The sequence below is a fragment of the Pyrus communis genome, chromosome 2 (assembly GCF_041283825.1).
Source record: "Pyrus communis isolate YQ-2024b chromosome 2, ASM4128382v1, whole genome shotgun sequence".
Lineage (NCBI taxonomy): Eukaryota > Viridiplantae > Streptophyta > Magnoliopsida > Rosales > Rosaceae > Pyrus > Pyrus communis.
In genome coordinates, this window is record NC_142566.1 from 21,216,539 (window position 1) to 21,236,701 (window position 20,163).

The window sequence follows — 20,163 nt, forward strand, 5'->3', positions numbered from 1 at the left end:
TGATAAGAGTTCTGAGACGTGATTTAATAATTGGTCACAGATGTCAATCATTCGGGACGCTTTGATGCGTGCGCTAGAGAATCATAGCGTGAACTCCAGGTGAGTAGATCTTTTCCTGTTTATCGTACATATTATTGATAGTTCCATCGACACTTTTAAATTGATTTAGGTATATTACCTTCATATAATTAATGTGAATGCTTGAAGTACTAATATGAACTACGAATGGCTTGATCCCTATTTAGGGTACGTAGGTAGTCTAACGAGACGTTAGATGCAGCCATAATATATTTGAGACAAAAGCCTTATTTGGGAAATTGAGTAATGCGAAGGAAATTGGTTAAGACAAGTTTTAGTTTTGTGAATTAGTTAGTTAAACTAATGTTAATTGGGCTTGTCACGGATAATTATCTCTGAAAATAAGTATTTCGGGAGTAGGTGTTATTGATTGTACTTTTTACACCGTATTGTATGTAATTGGAAATGCTATGACATGGTTGAGTATTAGATTGCATCATGGTATATCCATATGTATATTACCTGCACATAATTATTGTGAATGCTTTGAAGTGCAAAGGTGAACGCAGGACACCCAGGTAAGTACAAGTGAGTTTATGGTATGAGTTGAATCGATAGAGTTATAGCATGACTACAGTTATGTGTTAGGCAACTCCAACACTATCGTACTGGTTGCCCATGAGTTGTACATGTTATATTAAGATGATTGGTGAGATATGGATACCTGCACTCCGGTGTTAGTGCTCCCGCCCATGGACAGGGCACAATCCTTCACGTGATGTCACCTCCCGCACCTTACGCTCACCTTGGACTTAAGGTAGGTGCACAGTCCTGTCGTACAGACCACTATAGGTGGTTCCGACTCGTAGGTGACCCGCGATTATTCGCACAGTCTTTACGTGATCGTAGCACTTGAGCGTACTTATTTACACCCAGTCCTGTCGTACAGACCACTAGAGGTGGTTCCGACTCGTGTGCATGGATGATTGGTGAGATATGGATAAGTCGTACAGATCATTATAGGTGACTTCCAACTTATATGCTAGCATTGATTGATGAGATATGAGTACAGTCATACGGGTCATATTAGATGATTCCAGCTGATATATCATTTATATTGATCAAGTTCATTTAGCCTACTTGTTAATGCATGGTAGAGTTGATGGACATGGCATACCTGTGGTTTTGGCCATTTTGAGCATGAGTGGATATATATATATATTTGTGTAGTATTGTCTTATAGAAAACAATAAGGGATTTATAATGAGGAGTTATTACTGTTAGAAAGGTAATAGTTTGGTTTTATTGCTTACTCACGCTTTCTTTTTTGTAGCCCTTCAGGTTTTAACTGCTGAGTTCGTATCAACAAGGATATATGGCTAATCTTAGTATTGGTGGCTACTTTTAAGGGTTTGATTCTTACTCACACTACTGTACTTTACTTATACTCTGACATCGCGTGTGAAATGGGTTCGCTCCCACTCGTAGCGCACTCTGGTATTTAGACACTTTTAGGTTCAAATTTATTTACATTATACACTATCACATTTTACGGCTTCGTCACCTTCCAAGTGTCGGCCAGTACAGCTCGATTCCATGTCCAAGTGGACTTTCCAAGTCAGGATGTGTCAATTTCAATTCTCATATTTTCCTTCCTCTTTCAAATACAAGAAAGGAAGTGTAGGCATGAAGAACGGGCCAAACAAATACAAGAAGAGATGGATGATAAGAATATGGAAAGGAACACTTTGAATTACACTCCAATGAGTAAGGCCTATTTTGATAGGAAAAAAAAAGAAGAAATTATGAGCCGACGACAGTTATTTACCTCTGACTATACTCTTACGATGCCGGATGATGAAGATGATGTTAATTATGGATATTAAATTTAAGTTGTTGTAGTTTTTAAATTTAAGTTGTTGTTTTTAAATTTAAGTTGTTGTAGTTTATAAATTTAAATAATAAATTATGTTTGGCCTTATGGTCCTCGGTTGGAGACGGTTTTTTGTGACAGGGCTAAAACGAGCCCTCTGGCTCTTGGTTGGAGATGGAGGCAAATATGGGCATGTACTGTTCATTAAAATATTAATATCTTGGAGGGCCAGAGGGCTAAAACGAGCCATCTAGCCAGCTTTCGGTTGGAGATGGCCTTAAAGCCTCGTTTTGAGTTATTTTTTTATTGCATTATAAATAATAAAGTTTTGTCACTTAGTAGTACGGTCTAGTGGTATTCCACTTTATTTGTAAGTGAGAGGTCTTATATTCGATTCTCACCAAAGGCGAATTTAAACCACATTATTATAACTCGCCCATTGTGAGGCTTAGCCCACCACCCCCTCCTCTTAGTGTAGATAATATCGCTTGATCCAAAAAAAAAAGTTAACAGAATCAAACTATATTACAAAAAATTTGACCAAAAAAAAAATGTTAATAATAATAATAAAGTTTTTTTTTTGTAATATAGTTTGATTCTTCAAGACTTTATCACTGATATTACAAGTTGTGGAAGACAACTAAATAAGTATAAATAAAAACATCATAATTGGGTCACATTTTTATCAACATTGTTGATCACATCTTTGGCAAAGTAGCTAGAGCCAATTAAAATGTGAGTAAATTTTAGCTCTATACAAAACGTGATAAAAATTGTCGATATTGTCATGTTTGTCATAGATTCATATTCTTTTCCAAGCTAATTTTAGTCATGTATGCAATAGGTGACACTGTCAAGATTGCTCAATTTCATCAACGGCCTTTGGTCCAGTTGCGACGACGAGAGAATTATCGTGTTCACAACCAATCAAAATTACAAGCTCAACCTTGCAGTGGTGCGCCCTGGTCGCATGGACGTTCATGTTGACATGTCCTATTGTTACCCCATTTGGTTTTAGGCTTCTAGTTTCCAGTTACCTTGGAATTAAGGAGCACATTTTGTTTAGTGAGATTGAGGAACAAATTGAAGCTCTTTAAGTAACTCTGGCGGAAATGCCTGAGCAGCTGATCAAGAGCGACAAGCCTGACGTTGCACTGCAAGGCCTGATTGAAATTTTCAAGGTGAAGAAAATGGAAAATGAGGAAGTTGCTGAGGCTAAAGAGGAAACAAGAACTAGGGGATAAGGAAAAGGAAAGTAGGGTTTCTCAGGAAGCTAAGAGTGAGATTAAGGGCAAGAAAGCAGATAATGATGACGATATTAACAAGAAAGTAGACGATTAATTAATGATGAATGTTAGAATTATTTAATTGTATTAGTTGGACATCAAACCCTTAATTAATTTCTTTGTGGTGTCACTTCCAACACACTGTTGAGTTCTTGTAAACTAAATATATAAGCTCATATGAGGCTTTATTTTAGTTTATGTTTGTATTATCATAAGGAGATTAATTTGTGCACGAAAATCAGCTCCAATACAGAGAGTATCAGTGTTAGCAAGAGCCCCAAGGAAAAGAACCTGAGAAATGCGATAAATTGGTCGATTTCTATGAAGGAATTGAGTTCAAATCGTGTGATGTAAACCTGTATATGGTCCATTTATGCTTTGTCATTCCGTATACAGTGGACCATATCATCAGATAAAACTCAATTTGGAGGAAGCTCATTAGCTTTTTACATCGAAAGGAACTTTCTCAGGAAGCTAAGAATGAGATTAAGGGCAAGAAAGCAGATAATGATGAAGATATTAACAGGAAAGTAGATGATTAACTAGTGATGAATGTTAGTTTTATTTAATTGTATTAGTTGGAAATCAAACCCTTAATTAATTTTTTATTTTTGGAGCAATTAATTAATTTCTTTGTGGTGTTGCTTCCAACACAGAGTTCTTGTAAACTAAATATATAAGCTCATATGAGGCTTTATTTTAGTTTATGTTTGTATTGTGATAAGGGACAAATAAGCATGATGTCTTACCATGATTGGATGAGCTACCCATATTATGTGTGTGTGTTTTTTTTTTGTCTTTCTCTGTGATCGTAAACTTTGTTGGAGTTCATAACTTTATATGGGGGGGTTTTGATATCTACTTTTATATTTATTTAATCTAGTTATTAGACTAAACAAATAAAAGGAAAACTGAGGGACAAAATTAATAAAGTTTGTATAGGGTGTACATAAATTACTCACTTTTTTTAATAAAAACCTCGTATATCCCAAGAACTAAAGATTTTACTATACCACAAGGGTACACGCGCGCATTTTGCGCAACCTTGTCTACGAAGCTGCAGATAATTATTTCTGCACGAAAATCAGCTCCAACGCTGCGAGTATTAGAGTTGGCAAGAGCCCTAAGGAACAGAACTTGACAATCCGACCAGAGAAAGGCGAGAAGTTGGTGGATTTCTACTGATTTGGATCCTCTTATGAGCTAATTGAGAGGATCCTACTGATGAATCATTGTGGATCGTTGAATAATTATTATAACTTTAAAAGAATCTTCTATTTGTAATCGTTGAATAAAAATCTAACGGTTCATAATAATTGATTAGAAGAGAATCCAAATCCGATTTCTATGAAAGGGATTGAGCTCAAATAATGTGATATACACGGGTATATATTCCATTTATAAATGTTTGGTCATTCAGTATACAGTGGACCATCTCATCAAAGGAAACTCAACTACTTGGAGGAAACTCATTGGCTGTTTATGCATCGAACGGAAATTTCTCTGATATGACAAAAAAGACCGAATTCTTTGACTGGCACATGTCATTCTTTTGACCAAGGACGGAAAAATAGACCCTAACATAGTCTGTGTCGTTCAAGTTACGCAAGCCATTACATCAGATTCAGAGTTTTCGAATCCAACGAGTCCCTGCCGTCGTCGTCAGCATTGTCATCACCATCCGTTTTCTGCATTGCTGCTTCCTGATCTTTAATTTGGTTACTTTCTTCCTCCTTTTTCCGCTGCCTCTCGGCCTTCTTACATCTGAGGAAACCGACAAGTCCTTCGAGCACCACATCAACGTCATCGCTCTTCATGAGCTCCTCAGCAACCTCTGCAGGGGTCACCTCCGCGCTCTCTATCAACCCTTCAATTTCCCCACAAAGCCTACGAGGGTTTTCGTCACCAATGCCAAGGTAGTTTGAGGCCAAGACCTTGAATCCACTTGCCGTGCAGTAAGACAAGTGAATGTGCACGTCCATTCGTCCGGGACGCAACAATGCAGGGTCTAACCGATCCTTGTGGTTGGTAGTGAACACAATAATTCTCTCGTCACCGCAGCTCGACCACAAACCATCAATAAAGTTCAATAGGCCCGAAAGCGTCAATTTGGTTTTAGAAGCTTGCTGCTGCTCCTCCGATTCACGATTTTCGACATCAATGCTGGAATCAATGTCCTCAATTGTCAAAATCGAACGGTTTGTAGTAGACAACAATATCCTCTTCAATTCCGAGTCGCTGTAAATGCTAGAAAGCTCCAAATCATATATGTTAAAATGGAGATAATTTGCCATGGCCGCGATCAAGCTAGATTTTCCGGTGCCGGGAGGACCGTACAATAAGTAGCCTCTTTTCCAAGCCTTCCCCACCTTCTTATAGAACTCCCTCCGCCTCACAAACCTGTCCAAATCATTTTTAATCATTGTCTTAAGCTCGGGGTCCATCGCCATTGTTTCAAACGTAGCCGGGTGCTCCAGACTTATCGAACCCCAGTCCCCATTGTCATCATCATTGTAGTGCGAATATGAATTTCGTGTATAAATTTTCACAACTTTGTCTTGTTCTTTAATTGCATTGGCTCGATCAAGCATGTAAGGCAAGTAGGATAGGACGACTTTGTCCTTGTGCCTCTTGTGGAATATTAGCTCGAACTGACGCTTTTGATCACCACCAAAGTTATTGTTGGATTCAATGCAGACGTAACGCCATTTTAGAACAATGTTATCGAAGGTATCGATGACTTCTTGGCCTTTTTCGATGGCAAGGCTGATGATTTTCTGTCGAGGTGTTTTGCTGACCCGAAGACGTTCGTTTGAGGGACTGATCTTGGTTTGGAGGTAGACATCCGCGGCCTCATAGACTTCGTTTCTTGTCATGCCAGCGTTCTCGTCAATGACGAGAGTTAGGTCATGGGAAGCCGAGAGAGGGGTGAATAGACGAAGAAGGACAGATTCTATGTACGCCCGGACCCTGTCGGGTACAAGGTTCATGAGTTCGTTGGCCGCTGTGCGGACCAACATCATGAATGCAGCGAAGGAGGCATAGGCTGAGAACAAGGAGGACGCGTTTGTTGGCATTTCTTTGAGATTGAGAAATGAAAACATTGTGTTTTTTTCAAGATGTGCAGAAATATGAAGTAATGAGGCGTTTTAACTTCAATTTTTTTGCTTAGTTTCGAAGCAATTTAGACACGGTTTTCTACTTGCTTAGTCTGTTCTGATTATTCAGACGCGGTTTATATGTATACTAGTCAATTATCTGTTATAAAAAATATTATATCATTTTTTTAGTACATCGAGATTTTTATACTGAGGATGTTGAGAGTTGTTACACATTGGTAAGAGACAAGATTTACTATGTGCTTATATAGTCTTAGGCTACTCCTTATATTGCCAATTGATTTTACGATGGAACCCTAGTTTCATCATGGTATCAGAGCGGGTTGTCCACTTGCAGGCTTGAAAATCCGCCACACATGCAGGAGTGTGTTGAGAGTTGTCCCATATCGGTGAGCAACAAGGTTTGCTATGTGCTTATATGGTCTTGGGTTACTTCCTATATTGTCAATTGATTTTATGATGGAACCATAATTTCATCAGGGGATGGAGATTTTGATTAAGCCACATAATAGACAACCTAATTTAGTATCGAAATTCGCAATCCAAGAGATTCGAACCTAAAATCTCTTAGTCTGAGTGGCATCTTTTTTTTTAAATAACGAACACTTTTTTTTTTTAAATGAAAAAAAAAAATGTGCGTGGAAGAACGGGAGGGGTTGATGTGGGAGACCTGGCGTTAAAGAAAACCTTCGCAATTTTTTTTATTTAATTTTTAAATGGATGGAGTATGTTTAAATGGCTGTGATGTGAGGTTTGTATAAATAAAAAAAGCAAAAAATTTGTGTTGTATGTAATCACAAAATTGCCCATGCTTTTTGTTTTTGTTCAATTTTGATGAGAGGTTTAGAATGGTAACTTTATGAAGTTTTAATTGACAAAGAAAATTCTATTAACATATAATTTAGAATAAAATTTTGGTTGATAAAAAGAGTTCTATTAACAAGTAGGCTAAAATGGTAATTTTATGAAGTTTTGGTTGACAAAGAGAGTTTTATTAACATGTAGTTTAGATGTTAAAGAAGGGGTATGATATAGGACACATGCTTTTGACTATATTTTGACACACGCTTTTGTGGCTCTCATACCATAATTTTTTTCAAGGATCCAAACCGTCTATATTTCAATTCATTCACAGGTCATTTTTGTAAAAAAAATTAGACAAATCTAGCTCTATTGAGACATTCCTTTGTAGTAAAAGAAAATGGAAAAATACGGTTCTACAAAGAAACGCTAAATTTTGTCCAACGGTCATATATCTTCAAATTCGGGTATTTTTGGTAGACAAATATGATCTTTAAGAGATAGACCGTTAGATCATTGAAATGCATTACGAAGCAAACCCCATAAAAAAATGTGTGCCAAAAATATGTATCTCAGAATCCTAACCCATTAAAGAAACAATAACACAAACATACTATTTTTTTTATACACGCCCATGTTTAATCATGTTTATTTTTTCTATTCGTGTGAGGCTAAAAGAGCGTGTGATAGTTTACTCCCTGTATATAGTAATGTGTATGAATCATGGGTAGAATATTCGAGCCTGATATGTTTCATGGTTGAAGTGTGAATGGAATGAGTCCGGATCCTTGTTGGATCCTCTTTGTGAGGATCCCGAAGATCCGTGAATCTTATTCAATAAACATAAATAGTATTTGATAAAAATTAACTACACGATGTATGATAAATGAACATAATTCACGAATCTCTAATACTCTCACCAAAAATATCCGGTAAGGATCCTGTTGGGAATGGAATGATGTGAATAAAGAATGTGCTCGACTGACTTAGATTACTCTCTACTTGGTAAACTTTATCAGGAACTTCTCTCTTCCACGCCGAAAGTAGCAAGATGTGCCCCATAAGTCAAGTTTTAAGCAATATAATATGCATGTTATAGACTTGATAAGTGGTTTGTGTTGTTTGTGGTTTTGTGGATGACGACACTAAAAAAAAGGAGACCACTCCAAGCTAATAAAGTTAAAAGTAAGAAAAAGTCCAAGCAAAACCCAATTTGTTCAAATGATGCATTTAGAAAGAGAACATTAACCTTTTGTTGTTCACTTGTGTGTTGTAGGATTTTCAATATTTTTTTTAAGTATTCAGTGATACGTAGTGTTTGATAAATATTTGAGCATTAAATTTAATCTATTGGTTTAAACTGAATAATTGAAGACCGTTAAATCAAGTTTTGTATCTTTGAGAAGATCATTTCGAGCCCTCTCTTGGAATGATTTGTGCCGGTATTAAGTAACTTTGGTTTAACATGTAATGCCTAAATTGTTTCCGATCAGAAAGCGTGGCCTTCATAGGACAATCTTTGCAGGCCCAGTTTAATGGTAATAATTTTAGTGATATATAGTTTGATTCTTTATAGAAAAACTCTTCTCTAGAGTGGATGGGTGGCTTTAGGAAGATATGCATGACATCCTCATATATCCTCTCAACCAAATGAAGTTGGCTCTTTAGCCTGTACCTCAAAATTCAAGCACGTAACCCTCAAAGATTGCAAACTCAGAATTTTTTCCCTACCATAATGATGAAATTTTCTACGGTGCTCCAAAATATTTTATATCATGAATCGGTTGTTTTTAAACATTAATTTGTTTAACATAAGATACTCAAGAGCGTCAAAAACTTTTGCCGTAATAATTCATAACACCAAAAGATAAAAGTAGAAGCAAATCTTTGGCTCGTCAATTTCTTTCATTCTTACTTACTTTTCTTGTGAAAAGAGTAGTGAAATGGTTTTTAGACGTGTACCTATCATGCAATTAATTTTGATGAGAGGAACTTTGTGTATATACGTTGTATGGAAGAACTTTACATCAATTACTTGCGCTCGAAGCTTTTCGGAAACTGACCTTAGCTTTACCTTTTCTAGTGTTTGAATACAATAATTGAACTAGAGAAGAAACCGAAACGAGACATAAAAAGGAAGATATTAAATTAGAATGGGATGGAAAGAAAGAAAGAAGAAACATGGGATGATGGGATGCTGGGGTCTATCTCTGTTTTGGAATCCACTCACGCACACGCACACATCCACAAATGTACATTTTTATTGACTACCTAAAATTCCAAACAAAGAAGAAACTTTTGTTATATTATATAGTCATTATTCACACACCTCTCCTCTACACAAAAACTTGAGAGAAAACACAAGCTTGTAACCATGAACTTGTTGTCCTCCAGAGAAATGCCTTCTCCGTCGTCGTTGTTCTCTGCCTACGCCTCCATGGCAGCGTCAATCATGCTCTTCCGGTCCATGGCGAACGAGCTCATTCCTCAACCAGTTAGGGGCTACCTTTTATCTACCATCAGATACATCTTCAAGACTCATTCTCCTAAACTCACCCTAGTCATAGAGGAATCGAGCGGAATGTCGCGCAACCAAGTCTACGAAGCTGCGGAGGTTTATTTGTGCACGAAAATCAGCTCCAACACTGAGAGGATCAGAGTTAGCAAGAGCCCCAAGGGGAAGAGCTTGACAATCCGACTCGAGAAAGGCGAGAAGTTGGTCGATTTCTATGAAGGGATTGAGCTCAAATGGAGTTTTATTTGTACAGAGTCCAAACAGAACAACCCTAATGATCCATGTCCTCCTCCGAGGTCCGAAAAGCGCTACTTTGAGCTAACATTCCACATGATGCACAAAGAAAAAATTTTGGGATGTTATTTGCCTTATATTCTTGAAAGGGCCGACGCAATGAAAGATGAAGAAAGGGTATTGAAGATGTATACATTGAATTCCAATTATCCTTACAATGGCATCAAATGGGAGTCCATCAATCTCGAACACCCTGCAACGTTCGAGACTCTGGCCATGGACCAAGAGCTCAAAAATGCGATTATTGATGATCTTAACAGGTTTGTGAAGAGGAAGGAGTTCTACAAGAAAGTAGGAAGGGCGTGGAAACGAGGGTATTTGTTGTATGGTCCTCCGGGCACTGGAAAATCGAGCTTGGTAGCAGCCATGGCTAATTATCTCAAGTTTGATGTCTATGACCTGCAGCTGGCTAACGTTCTTCGTGACTCGGACCTGAGAAAACTGCTGCTGGGCACCGCGAACAGGTCGATTCTTGTGATCGAGGACATTGACTGTACCGTTGATCTGCCCGATCGTCGACATACAGACGGAAAAAAGCAACATGATGTACAGGTTTGTCATCTTTTCCTTATATAAATTTGTTGAGTTTAATGCTTTGAACTGATCTTTGTGATTTGGCGGATCTTAATTAAGGGTTATATTAGTATCCGATTGGTTGTATTAGCAATAGCATCTTACAACTAGCTCAGCAGCACCAAGCATTTCACAAAACCTTAAAGATAGATACTTTCACAATTAACCAACCCCACCTCACTGTCTTTCTGCACTGCTGTTTTGTTTTTTTATTCGAAGGGGGAAGCACTAGCACCCTCAGAGTTTGGTAGGAAGTCGCTTTCTTTCTATTTCCCTTCAAGATTGTTGTTTTCCCAATGGTTTAGAAAGAAAATCGCTTGTTTTTACTCCGAAAATTTTACTCTGCACCGGTGGATGTATTAGAGCATCAGATGGTTAGATTCTAGTATGGCGTTGTACTAAAGTGGTGGAAAGTAATCATGTCTATGCATCCTAGTGCGGGTTTGATTCCCACTGATCCCCCTCCTTCTAGCAACTATCAATTTAATCCACTAACGTTATTGGTTGTCCCCAAAATAAAAAAACCCTATAAAAAACCCCTTTTTTCTCCAGCTTTAATTAACCCCGGAAAATGCACTCAGTACAAAAGAATTTTAACTCTAACGTCTTTGGCTTCCTGCAGTTAACACTATCTGGACTACTAAACTTCATAGATGGCTTATGGTCTAGCTGTGGGGATGAGAGGATCATAATCTTTACCACTAACCACAAGGACAGGCTAGACCCCGCCCTTCTGCGGCCGGGGCGCATGGACATGCACATTCACATGTCCTACTGCACATACCACGGATTCAAACTCTTGGCCTCGAACTACTTGGGCATCCATAACCACCATCACCTCTACGGAGAAATCCAAGACTTACTCAAGGAAACGGAGGTGACTCCAGCGCATGTTGCGGAAGAGCTGATGAAGAGTGAAGATGTTGATACTGCACTCGAAGGGGTTGTTAAGCTTCTAAAGAGGAAGAAATTGGAAGGTGATGAATGTGAGGCGGAGGCTGAGAAGAAGACTGCAGCAAAAAGGCAGAAAACTGGGAACCAACCGAAGAAATCTCTGAGGAATAACAGAAGAACCGCCATGAAAAGAAGCAGCAAACGTTTGTCCGCTAGAAAACCCATTTTGGGTTAAACCAATCATCTGTTTAGATTGAGATTATCTCTAATCCTATTACAAACCGATGCTAGATGTTGGGGCTTGGTATCACTACTACTGCAAAATAAATGAGTACGTTCATTCAAATATTAGTCGAAAAATATTTTCTTTAGCTCTGTTATTATGCTTTATGCTGCTAAAACAATAGCTAATATCATGAAAAAAAGGGGCATTCGCCTACGATTGGAGTACTTGTAGGCTGCCGCCGGGAATAAGTTCAAAAACTAAACTCTGTTTCTTTCAAGAATAACTTTCTACTTCTCTGAAGAAGTCCAAAACAGAACAATCTTAAAAAAGGTTAGTATGTTTGCATCCACTCTACATATTTAAGTTGCCAGATCGCCACGATACAGAATCTGCCACTCTAGGTGGAGAAGAAGGGTTCTTTTCCTGTATTTTGGATATCCCAACGAGATTAAGCTATTTCTCCTGTGTCTGGAATTTTCGGAAGATCTAGGGTACGCTGCTACCTCGGCATGGATGACAAAAATAAACTTTGTAAGGGATAGCAGGAAGGTGAAAGTGTATCCTTTCTTGCGGACGGTCTCAATTAGTTCTTGTATTTGATGTGTCAGTATAAATACTTCATCAACGATCTTCTAGCATCCTACATACCATTATCTTATAAAATTAGAGGACAAGGAAAACAGACACTGGAAAGAGAGTATACATAAAAATTAATCAGAACTAGATAAACCTCCATCGCATAGCAGACTAAAACACACGAATTTACTAAGCCGGAAGAAAAATGCATTCCTCTTTGTCCTTACCCCTAGATTTGCATCATTTTCCAAGATGAGCTGTGAATAAGAATTTGAATTTTTTTTTTTTTTTTTTTGGGTTAAAATGTTCACAAAAATATTTTACGAAAACTTAATGTTAACATAAACAAAAAATGTGCACCTAATCAAATTATCACATAATATTGTAAAAACCTCAAATTTAGGGATTCTATTATAAGGACTCTCCCATTGAAGACAATATTCTTTTAAGGACACAAAGATTCCATGTAAGTTCTTAAATGAGTACTCAAAGATGGTGGTAGGAGTCCCTAAGAGCAATTCCACCTCTAAAGACTTTGTGTCAGCACCCAACGTATTTATCCACTTAAGTGAACAGTAATAGACCCCAATGAACAGTAGTAGGCCAAAGCATCTCCACCCCTAAAAAAATGTATTGGCACAAACGATATCCACCCCTACAAAATGCGCTGGCACCCGGTCCATTTAAATTTTTTTATAAAAGAATAAATAAATAAAATAGTTTTAATTTCGGATAAGATTTTAACCAATCTCGTAATGTCACGTGTCATTATCCAAACGTACTATTTGATCAATAGATTTCCGCTAAGATTTGCAACCAATCCCGATGCGCCACGTGACACTATCTGTTTACAATATTTAGCCAAGATTATGATAAGATTTTCAACCAATCTTATTACGTCACGTGTCATTATTCGAACGTACTATTTTGTGGATAGATTTCTAATTAGATTTTCAACTAATCCCGACACGCCACGTGTCACTTCCTGTTTGCAATAATTTAGCCAAGATTTCGATAAGATTTTTATCCAATCACATAGTGCCACGTGGCATTGTCCAGAACCTCATCATTTCTTTTTTTATCCATATGAACCCTACATCTCTACATCCATCCTCACACCAAATTCAATCCTTCTTTTTAGCTCAGAATCTTTCTTCATCGTTTTCAAATCTTGAGTTTTTTTTTTTTTTTTTTTTTTTTTTTTTTTACAATGTCTTCTTCAAGAAAAGTGCATAAACAATTTGTGGAGCAACAGAAAAGATTGTTGGCACAACAAGAAGAATTGATCAATCTCGAGGAAGGTGGAGGTGGAGATGAGGCTTTCGCAATGGAGGAGGACTTGAATGATGACCATAGAAGGCAGATGGCCTCACATTCCTGCCGTGTCATGGAAGTTATGGGTCAGATAGCCAAATTCAGACGTGTCGCAAACTTCGATAGAAAAAGGGAAAAACGAGGTAAAAATCTCTCGGAAGATTATTTTATTCACAATAGCGTATTCCCTGATCATGTTTTTAGATGTCGTTTTATAATGCAACGAAGTTTGTTCAACAAAATCATAAGTGCTATTTGCAACCATGATCCATTTTTTGTGCAAAAAAAAAGGATGATTTTCGTGTTCTAGGTCTTTTTCCAGAGCAAAAAATTACGGCTGCCTTGCGAATGTTTGCATATGGAGCATCTGCAAATCAAGTGGATAAGATCGCGAGGATGGGAAAAACAACTGTTTTGAAGTCCCTGATGTGGTTTTGCTCTGCAATTGAAGCCCTGTACACCAATGAGTACCTCTAAACACCCACGCCAAGGGACATGCGAAGGCTTATGAGGAAGGGTTAGATGCAAGGCTTCCCTGGCATGATTGGAAGCATCGACTGCATGCACTGGACTTGGAAAGACTATCCAAGTGCTAGGCAAGGAGCTTATGGCGACAGAAAATGAGACAAATAAATAAACTAAAATATTGATGCAGGTGGAATACATATAAATAAATAAAAATATTGTCACATGATCCGCTAAACTTGTCCCACTACGTAGATTACCGGAAGCATGAGAGATGGCGTTTTTCCAACAAGTAAAGGATGCATTGAGTTTTTTCCAACGACCTTGAAGACCTTGACTACTTCTAGCGTCTTTTCCATGTACATCACAAAATGCTTTCATAATTTTACTCCACATTTCTCGCTTATTCATCTCATTACCCGTAATCGGGTCATGAGTTGTGTGAACCCAACATTCACACAATGCAACATCTTCAATGAGCTTCCACGTAGACATTTTTTTCTCTCAAAGTGTAGAAAATATTTAAATGTAGAAAGTGTAGAAAATATTGAAATGTAGTGTAAGGTGGAAGATGAGGGTTAGGTATTTATAGAAAAAAAAAATTAATTTTATGTATTTTTTAAAATAAATTTTCTGTATTTTTTCATAATTTTTAAGAAATTTTAATGTAGTTAATTAATTTGGACCGTTGGATTTGAAAAATATTCAAATCCAAGAGCCAAGGAGCTGCCACGTGGCCAACGGTCATAATTCTGACCGTTGGGCCTTTTTATTTTTATTTATTTTTTATTTTTTTTTTTTTGGGGAAAAAAAGTGGACCATTGATCTGTGATCAAACAGCAAGCCGCGCCGCCTGCACCTATGTCCCCTACTTGCACCCACTGGCGAGTGAACTGCATGAGCTAGCCAAATGGGCTGGTCTCTGGGTCTGTCAAAAATGGGCTGGTCTGTTGCCTAGCTTGGACTGGGTGCCAGGCAAGTTTGTGGGCTGGAGTGAATGGACTGACCCCCAACTTGGTTTTTTGACTGGGTGCTAGCACATTTGCACCTCGGTGGAAGTGCTCTAAATAGGAACTCCCATTAGAGATATCCTAAGGCACCTTGTGCTAACAAGAGTTCACCACTCACTTTCATTTCAGGGGGAGGTTGTGAGAGGATCCTGCATCCCAACAGCTACATTCATAAATAAAGATTGAAATTAATATCACAAAGAAACATGAAACTTTCAATAGTTAGGTAAGTACAATTTAACTAGCTCAAACAAGAAAACAAATTCTTACCTCAGGGGACTTGCAGTCAACTTGAATCAGCAATTTCTGCAGTAAAAGTGAACTCCTCTACACGATAACAGACTCTTCGCAGCAATTTTGTTTATAAAAACCACAAGAAAAGAAACTAACAGTCCCGGTTGACAAAAACAGAGGCACGTCATTATACAGAAACCCAAAGAAAAGGCATTAACATAACAAAATGTGCACACTTTCCACATGATAATTCATGTCCTTAAATATCTGTAATAATAGTAGCCCAGAAAACCAATGTATTCGTCAACAATTACCAACAATGGCCAACTCATGAAGCACCGAAAAGACCACAACTTTGATAGGACTTTGTTCAATCACTCCATAACTTTGGGCACCTGTGCTGTCTGCGGATAACTTTGGGCACCCGTGCTGTCTGCTGATAACTTTGGGCACCTGTGCTGTGCTGTATGCTTATAACTTTCGGCACCTGTGCTGTCTGCCGTGCATCTTTTGAGATAAATTTGAAGCTCCATCTCTTCCTGTTAGTGTTTTTGGTCCCGTATAAGGGGTGCTGTATGCTTATAACTTTCGGCACCTGTGCTGTCTGCCGTGCATCTTTTGAGATAAATTTGAAGCTCCATCTCTTCCTGTTAGTGTTTTTGGTCCCATATAAGGGTAGTCTATTATATTATGTGTTAATGACTTAGAGTAGTTGGTTTATGATAGTTAAGTTCTATTATTTAAATAATTTATCATCTTATAAAGAATATTGCAATTATCAACCAAGAGCATCTCCATCGACGTGCTCAATCTAGCTATATATCTAGACTTTCCTAACCATAATTCCCAATTTCTATGCAACAAGAGAGACAAATTAACCTTACGTGCCAGACCGACGTGCACAAGCTCTCTTTTTTGGGCTTTATGAAATTTAACCCACTCAAGTGAGGAAATAAATTGGTATCGTATTCATTATTCACGAGATTCGTATTAAGTTCTCTCACTTAAAATAGAAAATAAATATTACTATATTATAATACTAAATGACCACTTGAGAGCAGTAGGACTTGGAGCATTTCTCAACTAGTCTTGAGAGGGGTCAACTCTTTTTCTTTTTATGAAGGAAATGATTACCATATCTCAGTTTCTTCCTTTTACACATTCATGTTTAATTTAATATGATGGTCAAAAACAAAAGCTTATGGACATATAAGAGAAAAAGAAAAAAAAAAACATGTGTGTTTTTAAACTTTAAATTTTTTTATTTTTGGTTAAAACAACAATATTCTACTCTAGGATACGAGATTGTGCCAAGTCACATAATGAGCCATTGAGTTCAACAAAAACATTTACGTTATGGTCATTACCATAGGTACATATCTAGTGGCTATATATCATATTCATAGATTGGTCAAGTTGACCTTAGTTTTTGCTTTCAAGTTCTTTTGATTTGAGGACCTGTCATATTTAAATGAATAGTGTTCTCTTTGAAGCTTGTATTTTTTTTCTTAACATTCTAATAAAACCAGATTTGAATGTTAAAGAAACAAAATGCAAGCTTCAAAGAGAACATTATTGATTGAAATCTCAAGGGTCATTGAACCAAATGGAAAAAGGAATATAATTACTAATTAGGTTATAATTATTTGAAATTATTCCTTAGTTTTGATTAATTACATAATAATTGAAAAATATTATAATTAATTTTAGTATAGTATGATTGTGTAACCCTAAATAGAGATTGTAAGTAAGTTGTAGTTCAGTTGGTTAAAGCATTTGCTTATTCACTTGAGGCCGCAACCAAAATACTACATCACACGAGCCTTCTCCTTCCTCTCTCTCTAAAATCTTGGCCGCAACAGAAATACTACATCACACGAGTCACACCCATACCTTGTTTGTCCAAGTATAGGCTATAAACAATATTACGGCAAATTGAGGAGAAAGTAATCAGAAGAGAGAAATTGCTTCTAGACTAAGCAACTAGAGAACTTAGCCGCGTCTAAATAATCAGAAGAGAGAAATTGCTTCGAAACTAAGCAATATTTGATTCACAAAATTTAATTTTGTCTCTCATACTTCTCACTACAAATTAAAACGCCTCATTACTTCATTTTTCTGCACATCTTGGAAAAACAAAATGTTTACACCTCTCAATCTCAAAGAAATGCCAACAAACGCATCCTCCTTGTTCTCAGCCTATGCCTCCTTCGCTGCATTCATGATGTTGGTCCGCACCGCGGCCAATGAACTCATGAACCTTGTACCCGACAGGGTCCGGGCGTACATAGAATCGGTCCTTCTCCATCTATTCACCCCTCTCTCGGCTGCCCATGACCTAACTCTGGTCATTGACGAGAACGCCGGCATGACAAGAAACCAAATCTATGAGGCCGCGGACGTCTACCTTCAAACCAAGATCAGTCCCTTAAACGAACGTCTTCGGGTCAGCAAAACACCACGACAGAAAACCATCAGCCTCGCCATCGAAAAAGGCCAAGAAGTCATCGATACCTTCGATAACATTGTCCTAAAATGGCGTTACGTCTGCATTGAATCCAATAATAATCCTGGTCATGATCAAAAGCGTCAATTCGAGCTAATATTCCACAAGAGGCACAAGGATAAAGTTGTCCTCTCCTACTTGCCTTACGTGCTTGATCGAGCCAATGCAATTAAAGAACAAGACAGAGTTGTGAAAATTTATACACGAAATTCATATCCGAACTACGACGATGATGACAATCATGATTGGGGTTCGATAAGTCTGGAGCACCCGTCTACGTTTGAAACAATGGCGATGGACCCCGAGCTTAAGACGATGATGAAAAATGATTTGGACAGGTTTGTGAGACGGAGAGAGTTCTATAAGAAGGTGGGGAAGGCTTGGAAAAGAGGCTACTTGATGTACGGTCCTCCCGGCACTGGAAAATCTAGCTTGATTGCGGCCATGGCAAATTATCTTCATTTCCACATATATGATTTGGAGCTTTCTAGTATTTACGGAGACTCAGAATTGAAGAGGGTATTGTTGTCTACTACAAATCGTTCGATTTTAGTAATTGAGGACATTGATTGCGGCATTGATGTCGAAAATCGTGAATCAGAAGAGCAGCAACAATCATCTCAAACCAAATTGACGCTTTCGGGCCTATTGAACTTTATTGATGGTTTGTGGTCGAGCTGTGGTGACGAGAGAATTATTGTGTTCACTACCAACCACAAGGATCGGTTAGACCCTGCATTGTTGCGTCCAGGACGAATGGACGTGCACATTCACTTGTCGTATTGCACTGCAAGTGGATTCAAGGTCTTGGCCTCGAACTACCTTGGCATTGGTGACGAAAACCATCATTGGCTTTGTGGGGAAATTGAAGGGTTGATAGAGAGCGCGGAGGTGACCCCTGCAGAGGTTGCTGAGGAGCTCATGAAGAGCGATGACGCTGATGTGGTGCTCGAAGGACTTGTTGATTTCCTCAAATGTAAGAAGGCCGAGAAGCAGCGAAAAAAGGAGGAAGAGAGTAACCAAATTAAAGATCAGGAAGCAGCAATGCAGAAAACGGATGTTGAGGACAATGTTAACGACGACGGCAAGGGCTCGCTGCATTCGAAAACTTTGAATATGATGTAATGGCTTGCTTTACTTGAATGATACAGAATATGTTAGGTTTTGTTCTGCCCTCTTTGCCAAATGAATGACTTATGCCGGACAATGAATCTGTCTTCTTATGAGAATTTTTAGAGATTCAAATTATTCAACTGGTTTTCTAAACTAGACACATGAATAATTTCATTCGCATTTTGATTTTCCATTAAAAAACAAGACACTTGTGGGCTTCCAACAGCTCGAGTGATAAGAGTATTTACTTCTCCACGTCATATTTCGTTTTTTTATTTTATTATCCTCTCAAACAATAGAAAAATAAAACAAGCCTCAATCTACTTAGTATTGTCGAATAATATTTCTCTTCATTTATAAATTAGATGTCAAAGTTCAAGTATCATAAACTGTGAGTTCGTCACTAATTTATTCGTCTCACGTAAGCCTCAAAGATCTTTGATAGTAAATAGGCTATTGGGGATTTAGGCTTTCTTATTGTCCCTATCCTGTTTACATTTTGGGCCTCATCCGTATTGACTTTGACGACCTCGCATTAACCACACACGTAAATCACGGCTATGGGCCTTTAAGCGTTCAAAGGCTCAATATATCTTCCATTTTACATCTCAATTGTACTTAAGAAACCAACCACGCACTTATCTTTCATAAGGTTTTAAAAGATGTTACGTGCTAGTCGGACAGTAAATTGGGACCTAACGCTTAGACGGTTAAACGGGATCTAGGTGGATTTAAGTAAATTTAATAGATATCGTATAAATAAGTGTCTGCTTATACTTCCTAATTGCACTGTGATACATAAATTGAAAAGTAGAATGACATACCGTGTATAAGGTATTAGAACATAATGGAAAGTAAAAATTATCTATTTTAAATCTAAGTGAGAGTTGCAATCTAGACAGATGCCTAACCGGATATGGAAGGACTAGGCAGTCTAGGCACTATTTTTAATTTTCAAACGCTTATGGACTAATCGGAAGCAATTATATTGAATAAATCCAATTGAAACTACAAACATGATAGAGGGAGAAAAACAACGCATTGTTATCGTTTCTTTGTACATATACCCTAATTTTCAATTCATACCTAACTGGTATTCATTCATATAAGAAATGCTAATATTAATTGATCATAACTATTCTTGCTTGGGTTCACAGCTAAAATGAGGTGAAGGAGATATTTTTTTAGTGTGATTGGAACATAGGATATTACATCACATGTCACTATATAAATGGTAGAATATGTGTGTTAAAGTGTTGATAACTTAAAAAATAAAATTTTCCACTACTTATATAAAAGGAAGTTTTATACTACTCATATTTCCGTTACAATAAAAAAAATTCCGA

At 37.6% G+C, this 20,163-nt stretch overlaps 1 protein-coding gene and 2 pseudogenes across 2 annotated transcripts; 2 read left to right on the forward strand and 1 right to left on the reverse strand.

Moving 5' to 3' along the window:
* Window positions 1-4,493: 4,493 nt before the first annotated feature.
* On the reverse strand, window positions 4,494-6,463 carry LOC137747610 (AAA-ATPase At2g18193 pseudogene; annotated as a pseudogene). Its single transcript, XR_015957110.1, has one exon. The product of XR_015957110.1 is annotated as an AAA-ATPase At2g18193 pseudogene (transcript).
* A 2,794-nt stretch (window positions 6,464-9,257) lies between these two features.
* LOC137747657 (AAA-ATPase At5g17760) lies at window positions 9,258-11,744 on the forward strand. The gene is made up of 2 exons (XM_068487799.2): window positions 9,258-10,458; window positions 11,102-11,744. The coding sequence occupies exons 1-2, from the start codon at window positions 9,472-9,474 to the stop codon at window positions 11,606-11,608; spliced, it is 1,494 nt and encodes a 497-aa protein (XP_068343900.2). The 5' UTR covers window positions 9,258-9,471; the 3' UTR covers window positions 11,609-11,744.
* A 5,502-nt stretch (window positions 11,745-17,246) lies between these two features.
* On the forward strand, window positions 17,247-18,973 carry LOC137749007 (AAA-ATPase At2g18193 pseudogene; annotated as a pseudogene).
* Window positions 18,974-20,163: the final 1,190 nt, after the last annotated feature.